General features: G+C 49.7%; 1 protein-coding gene across 1 annotated transcript in view; it reads left to right on the top strand.

The window, feature by feature from the left end:
* Rrp12 (ribosomal RNA processing 12) overlaps positions 1-16,190 on the top strand; it is a 33,612-nt gene extending 17,422 nt beyond the window's left edge. Inside the window, exons 16-34 of the mRNA NM_001401227.1 lie at positions 895-959; positions 1,042-1,204; positions 1,550-1,704; positions 1,894-1,961; positions 2,407-2,500; positions 4,202-4,360; positions 4,468-4,548; positions 4,740-4,845; positions 5,046-5,153; positions 5,562-5,719; positions 6,840-6,931; positions 7,080-7,244; positions 7,362-7,531; positions 7,723-7,848; positions 9,558-9,607; positions 11,938-12,004; positions 13,066-13,133; positions 13,449-13,531; positions 15,725-16,190. Of these exons, the coding sequence (NP_001388156.1) occupies positions 895-959; positions 1,042-1,204; positions 1,550-1,704; positions 1,894-1,961; positions 2,407-2,500; positions 4,202-4,360; positions 4,468-4,548; positions 4,740-4,845; positions 5,046-5,153; positions 5,562-5,719; positions 6,840-6,931; positions 7,080-7,244; positions 7,362-7,531; positions 7,723-7,848; positions 9,558-9,607; positions 11,938-12,004; positions 13,066-13,133; positions 13,449-13,531; positions 15,725-15,827 (2,081 nt within the window). The 3' untranslated portion in view covers positions 15,828-16,190. The remainder of the gene's footprint in view (positions 1-894; positions 960-1,041; positions 1,205-1,549; positions 1,705-1,893; positions 1,962-2,406; positions 2,501-4,201; positions 4,361-4,467; positions 4,549-4,739; positions 4,846-5,045; positions 5,154-5,561; positions 5,720-6,839; positions 6,932-7,079; positions 7,245-7,361; positions 7,532-7,722; positions 7,849-9,557; positions 9,608-11,937; positions 12,005-13,065; positions 13,134-13,448; positions 13,532-15,724) is intronic.
* Positions 16,191-16,651: the final 461 nt, after the last annotated feature.

Genomic DNA, 16,651 nt, shown 5'->3' with positions numbered 1-16,651 from the left:
AATCTTAAAAGAAAAAATTTTTTAAAAAAGAGTATGCAGGAAGCATTTAAACAGAAAAGTAAAAAACATCCAAAGAGAATTATTCTAAAATGTTATTGAGGTTGCTTTTTCTGATGTAATTTACTAAATTGGAATGATAACTCACGTGTTAGTAATTTTACTTAAAACCCTTTCTTAGGGCTGGGGATGTAGCTCCGTGCTACTGTGTGAGCTGGTTTGTGTGAGACTGAGTTCAGTCCTGGGTCCTACAAAATAGTTTTTGTCCTTGTTAATAAAAAGTTGTCAGAGGGGTTGGGGATTTAGCTCAGTGGTAGAGCGCTTGCCTAGGAAGCGCAAGGCCCTGGGTTCGGTCCCCAGCTCCGAAAAAAAAAGAACCAAAAAAAAAAGTTGTCAGCTGTGCAGTAGTGGTGCATGCTTTTAAACCCAGCACTCAGGAGGCAGAGGCAGGTGGATCTCCCAGTTTGAGGCCAGCCTGGTTTACAGAGTGAGTTCTAGGTCAGTCAGGGAAGGCTAATTAGAGAAACCTTATCTCGAAAACTAGGAAAAAAGTTGTCGTCTTAGAGTAACTCAAATGGGACTCTTCTGCGTATCCGTAAGCACTGGGTGTTGGTTTGTTTTCTCGAGACAGGGTCTCATTTACCCTTGAGTTAGGTAAGTAGTTGAGGACGACCTGGAATTCCTGAGCCTCCGACCTGAGCCTCCTGAGTGCTAGGATCCTAGGTGTCAACTGTCATGCATAGATTTGTTTTCTTTATCAGAACAATTAGTTATTAATTCCTGGGGGGTGTTACCTATATTTGTATCCTTATTGTAGGGCTTTTGGTTTTGGTAAAATGAGGCCAGTTAGCCAAGAGGATTTCTTGGGTCACACCATGTCTTTGTCACACCCTCCAGCAATGGACCTGGCTCAGGCAGGAAGTGCAGTGGAGTCGAAGATTTATGATACGCTCCAGTGGCAGGTGAGGGTCCGCTGGGGAAGGAAGAGGGAAGGAGCATGCAGGGTACAAGTCACGCTTTAATTTCCAAATTCCTGCCTCCCAGATCTGGACCCTCCTGCCTGGGTTCTGCATAAGACCCACAGATGTGGCTGCCTCCTTCAAAGGCCTGGCCCGGACTCTGGGCACAGCTATCAGTGAACGCCCAGACCTGAGGGTCACTGTGTGCCAGGCCCTGCGTACCCTCATCACCAAGGGCTGTGAAGCAGGTAAATGTGGGAGCTACTGAGAAGTTGGTGGGGTGCTGGCCTGCTGTGGACCATACTGCTAGGCAGCCGTCTGCACTGCTAACATTGCTGCTGCTGTTGGGCTCCAGGAGATTAACATTAGTCCTTGCCTCATACCTCTCGCCGAAGTGTGAGGGCTCTTGGGGATTGTGCAGTCAGCGTTGAACCTGGAGGCTTCTTGTTCTATGTGCCCTAGCCTCAGCCCCTCCTGGCAGAAGGAACATTCTTGGGACTTTTTAATCCTGCCACAGGGTCTTCTAAAAGGATGTGACCACTAAGTTATTATTAGCTCTGTCCCTTCAATGCAAACTTGGGTCCTCTTGCCAGAGGCTGACCGTGCTGAAGTGAGCCGCTTTGCCAAAAACTTCCTGCCCATCCTCTTCAACCTGTATGGGCAGCCTGTTGCAGCTGGAGAGGCAGAAGCCCCTCGGCGTGCTGTGCTGGAAACCATCAAAACTTACCTCACCATAACTGAGTCTCAGGTGAGTGCTCACGAGGGAAGGGCTAATGTTGAGTGTTAGAAAGGTCTAGATCCCACCTCCAGGCACTGGAGAACAGGGCACTTTACACAGCAGTTGTGGCTGGGCTGGGGGATCTAAACCATGGGGATCAATCAACTCAGGAACCCACTGCTATGGTCACTCTGTTTCTCTCTCACTTGGGGCTGTCAGTTGGTGAATGGCTTCCTGGAAAAAGCTACCGAGAAGGTTCTTGATCCTGCCAGCTCTGATTTTACCAGGTAAAGTGTTCTGGGCTTCCTCACTTGAGCTTGGTAGCCAAAGGGTACCTAGCAGAGCCTCTGGGTTCACTCTACAAGTCTTGAGATATCAAGTGCCCTAAATGTTCGGAGAAGTCTGATTAGTTCACTATTACTGAGGAATGGAAAGAGGGTGGATCCTAAAGATAAATGGGTTCAATCCCAACCCCACCACTTCCCAGCCTGCCTCTAAGCCCTCATCTGTACTGTGGGTGTGGTAATAGTCCCCGCAGCATGGCTCTTTGAGGACTGAGAACTAGCTGTGTAGAGCCCCTGCTGCTCTGAGTGCTCCCTGAGTACAGCGCCACCTTGCTTACTTACTTACCATTTGCAAATGCCTCGGAGGCCCCTGGGCCCAATCCTGAGTGGAAACAGCTTCTGCCCTTCTCCAGTTCTCTAAGCCCCTTCCTGTTTCTGACTCTGGCAGATTGTCTGTCCTGGACCTGGTTGTGGCTTTGGCTCCTTACTCAGATGAAGCTGCCATCAGTAAGCTATACTCTACCATCCGGCCCTACCTTGAGGTAAGCTCTCCTTATCCTCATCCTTGCTACTTGCCCAGATCTCACCCTGGCTGCTCCCACAGCGGCTTCCCTTAGGGTCCTTCCCTGCCTATCGGTCAGGAAGATGCTCAACTGTGCTCTAGCCTGTGCCAAGGTGTATCTTATAGAACAAAGGCCACAACCTTTCCTGTGGTCATCTAGGCCTGCCCCAGACTTCAGCCCTCCCTGTCTGCCTTCTTCCACCTTTTCAGATTGTTGGTTTTTTTGTTTTTTTTTTTGTTTTTTTTTTTTGAGAAAGAAACCCATGTATCTCAAGCAGGCCTTGAACTTCCTACGTATTGAAAGCTGGTCTGGAACTCCACATCCTCCTGCCTCTGTCTCCCAGGGGCTGTGATTGCAGGTTTACACCGCACACCCAGCCTTTATTATGTGATAAGTCCTTTATTTTTATCTGTTTTAAAAGCTTTATTTCATTTATTATTTGTATGTTATGATGACGGTGGGTGAATGTCTGAGGACAGTTTTGTAGAATCGGTTCTCTCCTTCCATTTTATGTGGGTTCCAAGGACTTAACTAAGGTTGTCAGGCTCACATCAGGACATCAGGGAATAAGCACATTGGCCTGCTGAGCCATTTTACTGGTGCACTTTGGTTTTCTCTTTTCTTTCTTTCTTTTTTCTTTTTCTTCCTTTTCTTTTCCCCTCCCTGGATGGACCCAGGTTCTCATGGATGCTAAGCGTGCACTCCTCTCAGCCACACCCCCAAGGTCTTGTAGCTGGCCTGCCTGTGCCCTTGCTCATGCTGGCCCTGCCTAAGGTGCTTACTGTGTGGCTTACAGTGTGCAGTGCTCCGCCCAGGAGCACCCCCCTGAGGACCAGTTCCCCTGCTCCCCACCAGTTTGTGCAGCAGCTAGAGGAGGATTGTGCAGGTGGACACTGATGTCCAGGACAGGCTGGGGTGAGCTGGGAGAGTGCTGGGAATTCCTTCAGAATTACAAGGACTCAGTGGGGTAGAGAGAACTCTCTAGTCAGAGAGTGCCAGGTATATCACCCTAGCATATTCCGATGCCATCAGCCCAAGCTCGAGTGTCTGTTACTTATTACTTTATATTTTAGATTTGTTTCTAGTTTACGTGATGCTTTGCCTGCATTGTGTGCCTGGTGTCACATAGATGAGAAGAGGGCAACAGATCCCCTGAAGGTTGTGATTTGAAAGTGGAGTTGCAGACAGTTGTGAGATGCCCTGTGGGTGCTGAGAATCGAACCGGGTCCTTTGAAAGAACAAGTACTGGGGGCTGGAGAGATGGCTCAGTGGTTAAGAGCACCGACTGCTCTTCCAGAGGTCCTGAGTTCAATTCCCAGCAACCACATGGTGGCTCACAACCATCCGTAATGGGATCTGATGTCCCCTTCTGGTGTGTCTGAAGACAGCTACAGTGTACTCATATACAAAATAAATAAATAAATCTTTAAAAAAAAAAATAATGTTCGGTTTAAAAAAAAAAAAAAAAAGAAAGAACAAGTACTTTGAATCATTGAGCTCTCGCCTCAGCCCCCTTACCTGTTATTTAGTGGTAGTAAGAAGAATGGCTTGGAAAAGAAGTCCGGCTTTGTTCCTGAAATAATGGCTCCTGTTTCCAGACCAACTTCTCTCGGAATGTCACAGGATGGAGTGGAGCCCAGACCCCTTCCTTATTATCTCTGTCTTATTTGCCCGTCTCAGAGCAAGGTCCATGGGGTACAGAAGAAGGCCTACCGCGTGCTGGAGGAGGTGTGTGCCAGTTCTCAGGGCCCTGCAGCCCGCTTCGTGCAAAGCCACCTGGATGACCTGAAGAAGACTCTGCTGGACTCACTGCAGAGCACATCCTCGCCTGCTAAAAGGGTGAGGGCCCTGGGCTGCCGAGTCTGCAAGGGAGGAGGGGCGTCAGCAGGCATACCCAGGGGTCGGGGTGACACTAGGGGATCCCACTGTTGTTGTTGTGCCCACAGCCCCGTTTGAAGTGTCTCATACATATTGTGAAAAAGCTGTCAGCTGAGCACGAGGAGTTCATCGCTGCCCTCATCCCAGAGGTGAAGGGGTGAGGGGGTGAGGGGAGAATGTGTTTTGTGATTTCTTAGTGTGGTTTCCAAGAGGTGGCGGGCGCTGAAGTGAGAGCCGTAGCTAACAGTGCTGAGCACATGCTCCATCCACTGCCTGGTTGAGGGTGTAGCTCGCCCAGGCTGCCCCGCAGTAGCATGTCCTAACGAGGCTGTTTGGCCAGGTGATCCTGTGCACCAAGGAGGTGTCAGTGGGTGCAAGGAAGAATGCGTTCACCCTGCTGGTGGAGATGGGCCACGCTTTCCTGCGGTTTGACTCCAGCCAGGAAGGTGAGACTGGGATGAAAGCTGGGGTGGACAAACTGCTTCCAGGCTGAGAGAAGAATTTTAAAGCCACTGGTCATAGGGAAAAGGTGGTGGGAACTCCTTATCCTGCTCTGGCTGTGGCTTTGAGTGGACTGCTGCTGTAGGCCTCTAGTGCCTGTCCCTGAGCACACTGTCTTCTAGTAACTGTCCCATTCTCTCCTCAGAGGCTCTGCAGCGCTACCTTGTCCTGATCTATCCTGGCCTTCTGGGAGCGGTTACCACAGTCAGTTGTAGCATTTTGGCTCTGACCCACCTCTTGTTTGAGTTCAAAGGTAAGTATTTAGCTGAAGGCCTAAGGTGCTGTCATGGTAACCCAGAACCCAGCCCTGTCTGATTTCCAGTTTCTGTTCCCACAAAGTTCTCCCTCTGTCCTTACACTTGCAGAACCCAGCAGCTGTAGGGCCCCCGTGTCCTGGGACTTTCATCAGATCAGTCAGAAAGAGGATTGGCCAGTCCCTATGTCCTAGTTCTAGTCTCTCCTCTTACCAACCATATAAAACTTTGCGCAGCTTTACTAACCTCTTAGAACCTCTGTTAATCTCCGAGATGGAAGATACATGGACACTCATTCTGTGGGTGGTATTCAGACAGACCCACAGAAAGGCCCTGATAACATCTGACTGGTGGGTAGGTCTGGGGTTTGAGGGATTCTGGTATCTGACAGCAGCTCATGTGCACAGGGCTGATGGGGACAAGCACAGTGGAGCAGCTCCTAGAGAACGTGTGCCTGCTGCTGGCCTCTCGAACCCGTGATGTGGTCAAGTCTGCACTAGGCTTCATCAAGGTGGCTGTGGTGGTCATGGACGTGGTGCACCTTGCTAAGCATGTGCAGCTAGTGGTGAGGCTCCATTTTCTTCACTGGGTGAAGTGGGACTCTGGGCAGATTAGTTCAGAATGTTTCCCCTAAGCTTTGAGCAGCAGACGGACATAAGGAGCCCTGGAGGAGCTGGTAGGAGTGCTGACTGACAAAGAAGGCACAGTGCCCATAAGTGTCTCATATTACCCTATGTCCCCTTCACAGAAGCTAGACCAAAGACCAAGGGACAGGGTTTCTCCCATATTGTACAGATAGAGAAGCAGGCCAGGTACTCATTTTCAAGGTCTAGTGTCAAGTCTCAGACTGCTCTGTAGGGTCACTTTTCCTATCCCTGCCAGGGCCCAGAGGATCTGAAAAGCTTCTTGGAGTTTGGTCTCTGGACTTCTAACCCATGCTCCCTGTGAGCTAGAACAGTTTGCCAGTGTTTGCCACTTCCAGCTAGTTGAGTCACATGGCCCTTCAGATCTCTCGTGCATATCTTTTCTGAGTCAAACCTTAGCTTCAAGGAAGGAAGCAGGGATATTCTCTGGAAGCCTTCAGCCTAACTGGGAGCCAAAGGTTTAAGACATGGCTGGTGTGGAGATGTATTTTATCTCTTTATATTTAGAACTTACTGAGCCCCATTAAAGGCTATGTGGGGACCTTGTTCTCTGGCCCCACTGGCGACCTGACTGATAATAAGGTTGCTACCCACATGTGTCACCCATAGGAGGCTTGATGAGCATGGCTGTGATAGAAAGGAAACATGAGGCTTCGGGATGCTGGATAGTAGCTGGCACAGTAGAATGAGGGGATTAAGTGGTACCTTTATGGTCACTGACAATCAGGTGAGCCTGTGTGGGTATTGGTATCTGTCCCATTAAGTTGCTGTATAAGAGCCATTGGACGAACCGTGTTTAGCTGTCACCTCGGAAGGACAGTCATAGCCGTGGTATGAAAGAAGGCATAGAGGAAAGATGGGGCTCCAGAGGAAGAAAATGTAGCTGAGCCAAGGAAGGGACGGCCCAGGAACAGGGTGACCAGTACCTCCCCCCCTAGCTAGGCCCAGCTGTGCTGTACACTGGTCTGCACAGCAAGCAAAGATGGGCAGGACGGAAGGCCTCACGTTCCCTCTGACATACCCTGGTGCTCTGTCTGCTAGTTGGAAGCCATCGGGAAGTTGTCAGATGACATGCGACGGCACTTCCGCATGAAGCTTCGGAACCTGTTCATCAAGTTCATTCGCAAGTTTGGGTCTGTGCACTTGATGGGGTAGGGTTGGGTGTGGGGTTCTTGGTCTCTTAGGGAGCCCCAAGGAAGGTGACTGATTCCTGAAGAGCTCCTGCCCCTGGGGAGGGACCCTGGCTAGTACCTCCAGACAACCCTTCTCTGTCCCACTCAGATTCGAGTTGGTGAAGGATCTGCTGCCTGCAGAATACCACAAAGTCCTGGTAAACATCAGAAAAGCGGAGACCCGAGCCAAGAAGCATCGTGCCCTGAGCCAGGCTGCTATGGAGGAGGAAGAGGAGGAAGAGGAAGAGAAGCCCGTCCAGAGCAAAGGTGACAGGTAAGACCATGGCATAGCCCCAAGGCCTTAGTCTACCCCCACCCAAACCCTGTCCTGGCTATGCCTTAGGTCCCCCCTGTCCCAGGAGTGTGTTGATAATAGACTTATCTAATTTAGCATTGAGGAGATTTTGGCTGACTCTGAGGATGAAGATGAGGAAGAAGAACGAAGCCAGGGCAAGGAGCAGCGGAAGCTGGCACGACAGAGGAGCAGGGCGTGGCTGAAGGAAGGTGGTGGCGATGAGCCCCTCAATTTCTTGGATCCCAAGGTGGCCCACCGAGTCCTTGGTGAGCAAGAAGCAGTTGCCCTAGGAACCCAGAGTAGACTTACCTTGTTGCTGGGTTCCTGGGTGGGAGGCAGGGGTTGGCTTTGGTGGATGGCCTGTGGGCGGGAGCTTTGGTGTCGGGGACTCTAAGGGCGGGAGGTATGAGTTGGTTAGGACTGATCTACCTCACCTCATGCCAAACTCCTTCACTAGCCACCCAACCTGGGCCTGGGCGGGGCAAGAAAAAGGACCATGGCTTCAAGTTGAGCGCTGATGGCAGACTGATCATCCGAGAGGAGGAAGATGGAGACAAGGTGGAGGAAGAAGATGTCACTAAAGGTAGGGGTCTCCACGGAAAAGCACTTGCTCTGGCAGCTGGGGCTAAGGCTCTGCTGGCTTGAAACTCATTTATTCACTTGAGGGCTCTTGGCTACTCATGGAGTGATCATTTATTGAGGAAGCATAGAAATGGATCTGAGAAGCTTCCTCATAAGACCACCGCTGAACTTTCCGGAGCTGAGGACCGAACCCAGGGCCTTGCGCTTGCTAGGCAAGCGCTCTACCAATGAAACCTATTTTTATTTCATATGTCTTCTATACTTACCTATTAACTTACCTATGATTTTTGTTGTTGTTTGCTTTGTTTTGTTTTTGAGACCGGGTTCCTTTTTGAGACCCTGGCTATCTTGGAACTCTGTAAAGCAGGCTGGCCTTCATCTCAGAGATACTCCCGCCTCTGTCTCCTGAGTGCTGGGATTATAGGCATGTGCCACCACCGCCCAGCTTCCCATGGCTTTGTTTTTATGCAGTATACATAAAACAATTTAAAGAAAACCTGGGGGAAGCTCCCTCACTGTGCACGGTGTCAGCATCTCTTCTGCTTATTTTTCCTTATTCTTTTTCTGTTGTTTGGTTCAGTTTGGTTTGGTTTTTAATGGAAACCAGCTGAGCCCTAAGTTGATTTAGAGACAGGTAGAGCCAGCCTGTGGGAGACACTAACCTCTGTGTGATACCATTGTCCCCTCAGGCAGGGCCTCTTATATTGGTCTCTCCAGATCCCTCTTCACACACCATCAGTGAGATAGGAAGCACCCATGTCTTCTAAGTGTCAGCCTTCCCTACAGCGGTCCACTCACTCAGTCACAGAGCCTTGCCTGAGGCGTGAAGCTGCGCTCTTTTCCTAGTACTGTGGGGCAGGCATCTGCCTTCTGCCTTCTGTGGCTCTCACTGCTGAGCTGTGGGTCTTTGATTCACCTGCTTCCCTGACTTCCCCACACAGGCTCCTTTGCCCCTCACTTGCCAGCTGCTTGTCTGCTTGATAGAAAGGTGGCTTGTGCTGTTCCTTAGACTGTCTCTTCTCTGCTTCCCTCCCACCCTTTGTGCTCCTCAGGCTCCTGTAGACTTGATGCCCACAGTTCCTGTGGCTGGGGAGCCCCTCTGCTCTTTGGGTTCCCACACTGTTCCTTTGTGTTGTTTCTAGGGTCCCTAGCCACTAGGCCTCATCCTGCATAGAACACCCACGTGCCAGTTGTCATCCTTCCGTACGTCTTCAGTCAGAGACTGGTTTATTTTCTTACAGTGCTGGGGCTGAAGCTAGCACTTGGTCCATGCTAGGACAGTGCTCCACTGAGCCACATTCCCAGCCCTACACGTGCTGTCTTACTGTCTTCTGGCTTGGCTTTGCTTTGCTGGAAGCTCTTCCCTCCAGATGGTCAGTTTCATACTTCTCTGTTGTTTCTACACTGCACCAGCACACAGAGTGACTAAAAGCTTTTTGAGTAAGAGGGTAACATTGTCCTTTTGTTAAGTGAGGCGTTTTATGAGGTGGGGCTGACCCTTTCCAAGTCACCCACGTCTTGAAGGGGCCAAATGGTTGGAGTGGAGGAGGGATAGCAGTTTACTTTCCCATGAAAAAGGACACGGGTCTGGAGAGGGCAGTTTTCTGGGACTGGAGTTATGTCTTATCTTTTCTGCTAAAGAGAGGACATGAGATAAGGTTGGTTAGGGATGCCCAGATGCTCACGAGCCTGTCTGCCCTCTGACCCCAGGGGAAGATGAAGAGATGACCGATGTGATGGAAGATGCCAGTGTCAGAAGTGTGAGTAATTGTGGCCTCATCCTGGCCCAGAGCTCCCATGCCCAATCCCCATACACACACAAACATGCATCTACCCTTCTCTCTCAGTGCACAGGATTACTGGGGCAGTGTGATGGGTGTTTAAAGTGAATCGGTGTATAGAGCAGGCATGTAATAAACTTCCCCATTTAGCCAGGTCCCGGGAGCTAATTTATTGTTAAGAACATATCAGAGGGGTTGGGGATTTAGCTCAGTGGTAGAGCGCTTGCCTAGCAAGCTCAAGGCCCTGGGTTCAGTCCCCAGCTCTGAAAAAAAGAAAAAAAAAAAAAAAAAAAAAAAAGAGGAACATATCAGAAGGTTGGAGAGGTGACCCAAGGGTTAAGAGTACTTCTCACTCTTGTAGATGACCAGGGTTCTGTTTCTAGTACCCAGATGTTGGCTTACAACTAACTATCCATAACTCAAGTGCCAGGACATCTGACACCCTCTTCTAGTTTCCAGGCGCACATGTGGAACACAAATGTACATGCACACGAAACACTCACACGAACAAAATAAAGTGTGTGTGTGCGTGTGCGTGCGCGTGCGCATGTAAGAATATATCAGGAGTGCAGGCTGTTATTTGGAGATTGAGTGAAAACCATGTAGGAAAGCCATGCAGAGTGAAGAGAGTGAGGAGCAAGAAGCTTCTCAAGGGGGCTGGAGAGATGGCTCAGCGGTTAAGAGTACTGACTGCTCTTCCAGAGGTCCTGAGTTCAGTTCCCAGCAACCACATGGTGGCTCACAACCATCTCTAACAGGATCTGATGCCCTCTTCTGCTGTGTCTGAGGACAGTGACAGTGTACTCATATACATAAAACAAATAAATAAATCTTAAAAAAAAGAGAGAGAAAAAGCTTCTCAAGGATGCCCCAGGAGAGCCGTGTGTGGCCTGTGCTGCCCACCGGTGTGATACATCCCTCCGCAGGCCACGCCATGTGACCCAGATCTGCTTACTAGGACTTTCCCTGGTTGGAATTCTACTCTTCCCACTCTTGCTTCAGCCTCAGTCTAGGCTCACCTTGCTGGAAGGTGTGAATGAGCCTGTCCCTGTACGCAGGCTCCCTGGGCTCCAGTCCAGGGTTCTGTGTAGAAAGCTTGATGCTTAGTGGTGCCGAGTTAGCTGTTTTTTTTTTATCATTGTTCATATTCCCTGGACATTATTCTGGTTGAGGCCTTCCTGGATTTTCTGGAACCTTCACAGGGGTCCTGATGATCTCTTGGCAGCTGTCTCTTATTCCTGGCCAGCAAGGGCTGACCACCGTCCTCTGTAGATGGATCTCAGCTTAGAGATAACAAGATCAGACATCTTCTGTCAAGGCAGCAAGAATACATCAGTGGCTGGGTCCTACAAGTCAGCTCCTGCCATCAACATCTCAAAGTTCTCTGTGGCAGGTGCTGAGTCCTCCTGCGTACATGGTTTTGGGAGCATAAGATGCCAGGATCCAATACATCCTTGGTGGAAGACCAGTTAGTGAGCCAGCCTTGGCTAATAAAGCTCAGCCATCATCCTCTGTTGTACATCTCACACGTCCACTTTCTGGTCCTATCTAGATACCCACAGTTCTGTGATATAGCCAGCGAACCTGGCATCCATATTACTGGACACATGTTGAGCCTGATCCCTTGGCTTGGCACCCCTAGCCCTCACCTAGCCTACAGACTCAGAAGGCTTCCAGGCTGGTGTCCCAGACCACAGGATAGGTGGCCTTGGGAGCTAGGCCACCTCTGGATAACCCACCCACGCCCCTATCATTGTGTAGTGTCTTTGTTTGGTTGCTAGTGCCTGACCCAAATATCCCTGTGGGCTGCCCTGAGACAGGCCCTCCTCTCTTCCCATGCATTTCTAATAATGGTCCCAGGCTAGCAGCAGGTGCTTATTAGCATGTGCAGTGTCATAACTGTACATTTGTCCCCTGACTTATAACTCTTTGAACCTCTTGTCCATTGAGGGACTGGAAGGAATAGTTTGGTCCGGGCCTTCCCCCTCCCTAGGTGCTGATGAGGGAAAGAGGTGGGTGGAACCTGACTTGCCTGTAGGAAGGCAGTGTCAGGTTTCTAGCTTCCTTCAATGGCATTGGGGTGTAAAGAGGGAAATCCAGTTGTCAGAATCCAGGGGAGAGCCCTGGCCCCCGCCCCAACTATGTTATGAGAGATCATCATTCTCTCTCTGTGGACTTGCACTTCTATGCCATTGGGGGTGAGAGCTTGGCAGAGGGCCTTTGTCATCAAGGCAGGTCACTGCTCTGTTCCCACCCTCATGAGGGTGCGGTCTTGGCCCTTTGCTCACTGCCTCCCTTGCTTTTTATAGAAAAAGAAGCTCAAGCGGCAGAGGGAGGATGAGGAGGATGAACTGGAGATCCCACCTCGGTACCAAGGTAAAGTATCCTTTCTTTCCTCGGGACACAAATCCCTTGGGAGTCAGAGAGGAAGGCAGAACCATGAGGTTGCACTCAGTTGACAATTCCACAGATTGGCATCCTCTGGATCATTGTCAACCTGAGGGACAAGGGACAAGCAGATACTAGCCTCAGATTTATCCATGGTAGATCTAGCCCTTTTGGCAAGCCCTTAATTCAGCTCCTTCCTGCCCAGCCATCCTCTGAAGCTTGTAAGTTGTCCTTGTGAAATGTTAGCCTCTCTCGAGTACCCCAAGAGTAGACCTCAGAGGGTTCCTTTCCACATTGGAAGAACAGAGTGGCTCCTCTGCCTCCTTCCTCCTGAGGGACACTAGGGTCTGCCTGGGTTCTGCTCACAGTACATCTGGAGGTCCAGAGCCACGGAGGCAGCCTCTGATCTGGTAGCAGTATGTCATCCTAATCCTGCTGCAGGAACTATGACTTGACTTAGACCTCTGCGTTCAGAGCCTGGCTCCCTTCTGCACTAAGATAGTCCATGGAACAAGCGAGAAGCCTGGGCACAGGACACCTTGCCTGGGTGACACTTAGCTGCATGGTCTGCTTCCATCACGCTGCTTCTCAAAGAGTTGCAGTTTCTTATCAGAGAGGCCTTCTGAGTTGGCATTGCAGGAGTCCATCTATGACTTTTGAAGGCCAGGCCAGAAGTGACAGGCTGACTCTGGCCAAGTTTCCTTACATCAGTAAGGTCCAGTTCCCACCTACGTGGTGGAGTCAATAGCTGTTTATGTGCCAGAGTGAGAACAGGGTGGGATGGAAAACATCCTGTCCACAAGCAGGGGTTAGGGTGTAACTTTGGAGAATGTGGGTCATTTGTGTCAGTGCCAAGTATATGTGTCCCCAGAAGTCATGGGCAGTGTGTCTTCAAAGGACTTTGGTCATTGCCTGCCAGGATATGGAACCAAGTTCCTAGTCTTTTGTCTATCATCTTCCTAGAGGCCCTTTGAGAGAGGCGCCTCTTGCCTCCCTGAAGGAGACCACTCTGGCTCCGAGTGACTCATGATCTCTGTGCTTCTCTGTAGCTGGAGGCTCTGGCATCCATCGCCCTGTGGCTAAGAAGGCTGCGCCTGGAGCTGAGTACAAGGCCAAGGTGAGACCCGTGGGAGGGGGTTAATGAAGGGGCAGGGAAGATCTGTGCCCATCACCATCTGAGGGAGGTACTTTTTGGAGCCAGACAGGCCAGAAAAGAAAAGGGGCGCTAAGGTCCTGGTATTTGAGGTTGGAGGCCTTGACAAATGGCCCTTCAGGACCACAGAAACTTGATGCCATCTGAAGCAGAAAAACGAGGGGAAGAGAGAATGTAAAGCTGGAGTCCGGGGCGGGGAAGGAACTCCACACTCTGGTTCTCTCCGACTCAGGCTTTGCCTTGTTTGTCTTTTCCTTTGCTGTTTCTCTGGCTGAGCAGAAGGCAAAGGGTGATGTGAAGAGGAAGGGCCGCCTGGACCCCTATGCTTACGTCCCACTCAACAGAACCAAGCTCAACCGCAGGTATGACAGCCCACAGGCTGCTCACCGGGCAGGCTGCTCACCGGGCAGGTTCTTCTGGTTCTTTCCTATTGTCTGTGTATGTATGTGAAGTCTAAAGTGACCCCTCAGTCCTCTTCTATTGATCTTCATGTCCCTGAACTTGGAGCTCCCTGACTATCTAACCTGGCCAATGTCAGGTCTCCAGCACCCCCTGGATCATTACACCCGACTTTTTATATGGGTGTTGAGGAACCCATCTCGTACAGTAAGCACTCCAGCCTTGAAATTTTTTTTCCTTAAGATTTCTTGGGGGCTAGAGAGATGGCTCAGAGGTTAAAAGCACTGGCTGCTCTTCCAGAGGTCCTGAGTTCAATTCCCAGCAACCACTTGGTGGCTCACAACCATCTGTAATGGGATCTAGCACCCTCTTCTGGTGTGTCTGAAGACAGCTACAGTGTACTTATAGATAATAAATAAATAAATAAATCTTAAAAAAAAAAAAAGATTTCTTGGCCACAGGGTTGTGTGCACACCTTTGATCCCAACACTAAGGAGGCAGAGGCAGATGTATATCTGTGAATTCAAAACCAGCCTGACCTACAAAGCAAGTTCTAGGACAACCAGGACTACAAAGAAACCCTGTCTTGAAATACCAAGAAGATTTCTTGGCCCGGCAGTGGTGTTGCACACTTTTAATCCCAACACTAGGGATTAAAGGGAGGCACAGACAGGTGTATCTCTGTAAGTGAGGCCAGGCTGGCCATGGTCTACAAAGCTAGTTTTAGGACAGCCAAAGCTACACACTGAAACCCTGTCTGGAGGGGGTGGGGGTGGGGACCAAAAAAGATTTACTTTTTTTTTTTTTCTTTTTTCTTTTTTCTTTTTTTCAGAGGTGGGTACTGAACCCAGGGCCTTGCACTTGCCAGGCAAGCGCTCTACCACTGAGCTAAATCCCCAACCCCAAAATTACTTTTAATTATGTTTGTGAGCACTTATGTGCACATGTGTGCACTTTCCTGGGAAAGCCAGAAGAGGGTGTCAGATACCTTGCAGCTGGGGTTGTAGGTAGTGGTGAACTACTAAAAGTAGATGTTGGGAATTGAACTTAGGTCCTGTATAAGATCAGTCTGTGCTCTTGACTCTTGAACCATCCATCTCTGCAGCTCCCTGACCTTGAACTCTTCATCATCCTAATTACAGGAGTGAGCCACTATGCGTTTTGTGAACTCTCTTTTAAAACCCAATCGTGGGGATGGGAAATTTGGCTTAAAGGAACAGTTGTTGTTCTTACACAGGATCCAGGCTTGATTCCCAGCACCCACGTGGCAGCTCACAACCTCTTGTAACTCCAGTTCCCAGAGATCCGATGCCTTCTTTTAGCCTCTACAGTATACACGCACTTGGTACACATACACACATGCAAACAAAACACTCAGACACATAAAATAAGAAATCTGAAAAAATTATATATATAAAACCTAAAAACTCGTCAGATATTTGTTCTTGGAACCCTTTTCCCTCTTATGAGTTTCTCATTCTTCCTTAAAAATAAAATAATTCTTGATTTTAGGTCATATACAGATTCTGGAATATATGCATTCCCATAGTCACTATCTTTTTTGTTGGTTTGTTGGGTTTTTTGTTTGTTTTGTTTCTAAGAATTATTTATTTGTTTTATGTATATGAGTACATTGTAGCTGTTTTCAGACACACCAGAAGAGGGCGCTAGTTACTTTGATCATTGAATGGGGCTTTTTGGTATAGGTATGAGGACCACATGAGGTGTGTAGGAGTGCTTCCAAATGTTATGTTCCTAGGAAAATGAGTTCCAAGTGGAAGTCACAGGGAGGTGTCTGCAGATGGGTCTTTAGCAGGAGGGATGGTTGGACAGAGTGAGCACCAACCTTATCTGAGTTCATCAGAGGAGAAATGGAGGAGGGGCTCTCTTCAGGGGGTGTACAGTGACCAGGTCAGCACATACAGGGTCTGCCTGTTTCACCCTGGCTGTACCAGGGTGCTCATCATTTGGTTGCTTGTGTTTCTACTGAGACCAGATTTCCTCTGTAGGATCTCAGGCTGGCACTGCACTTGCCGTCCGTCTTCAGCCTTCCAGGAGCTGGGATCATAGTCCTGCACCTCCACATATCAGCACTACACGGAGAGAGAACGACCTCTTCTCAGTGAGACATGGCCTTTTGTTCTTTTTCCCTGCAGGAAAAAGGTGAAGCTCCAGGGACAGTTCAAAGGTCTGGTGAAAGCTGCCCAACGGGGATCCCAGGTGGGACACAAACTCCACAGAAAGGATCGTCGGCCCTGAGTCCCTCTGGAAGTGGAGCTGTTCTCTGCTGCAGTCCAAGGCCCCTATCGAGCTGCCATGGTGTTTAGCACCAGCTCCAGGTGTGAGCCTTGCTGAACCTGGATAGAGAATGACTCATTGCAAGCAGGACTCAGTTCCAAAAGAGATGCCTAAGATTTTGGAAACTCCAAAATGTCCTTTAGAAACGCTGTCAGCATCTAGGAGCGGAAATGTGATGTTGCTACCTCTGAGAAGGCCCTACGAGGTGCTCTGCTTTCTGCTGAATGTGGCCACAGAACAGAGTGATGACTGTGGGCTGCATGTGTAAGATCTGCTGTAACCCAGCGTAGAATAAATGCACATGACCATGCATCAACCCTGAAACAAGAGTTTCATCTTTGCCCCTCCAGGGATAGAGCAGAGTGACTTGACCCCTTCCTGTCTAACTCCCAGTAGTCTGTCTAGCCCATAGCCTTAACCTGTGTCAGGGGAGCTCCCTGCAGTCAGAAAGTGGCATTAGGAGGTGGTAGGGGCAGTGATACCCATGGCTGGTTGCTGGATCACAGGGTCGAACACCAGGGACCTGGAACAGGCAGAGACCATGGCTGTCAGCTCTCAGAGCTGCATCTTGAGCTGCCCCTGTTCACAAGCCTCTGTCAGCATCTCTGTCCATTGGCTCAGCAGAGTTACTGAACCTTTCCTGGCTCCAGCAGTCATTGAAGGAACCAAAGCAGAGAAGGTAGAGGGATGTGGCTTACCTGCTTATTGGGGTTGTTTTCTTATACCTGCCCAGGGGTGGTCCAGGCTGCGCCCTCTTGTCAGTCCATAAGATGACTCAAGCTGTG

This window comes from Rattus norvegicus, chromosome 1 (assembly GCF_036323735.1).
Source record: "Rattus norvegicus strain BN/NHsdMcwi chromosome 1, GRCr8, whole genome shotgun sequence".
In the NCBI taxonomy this organism is placed as follows: domain Eukaryota; kingdom Metazoa; phylum Chordata; class Mammalia; order Rodentia; family Muridae; genus Rattus; species Rattus norvegicus.
The sequence above is the reverse complement of the archived record's forward strand: the minus strand, read 5'-3'. Positions and strand labels throughout refer to the sequence as shown.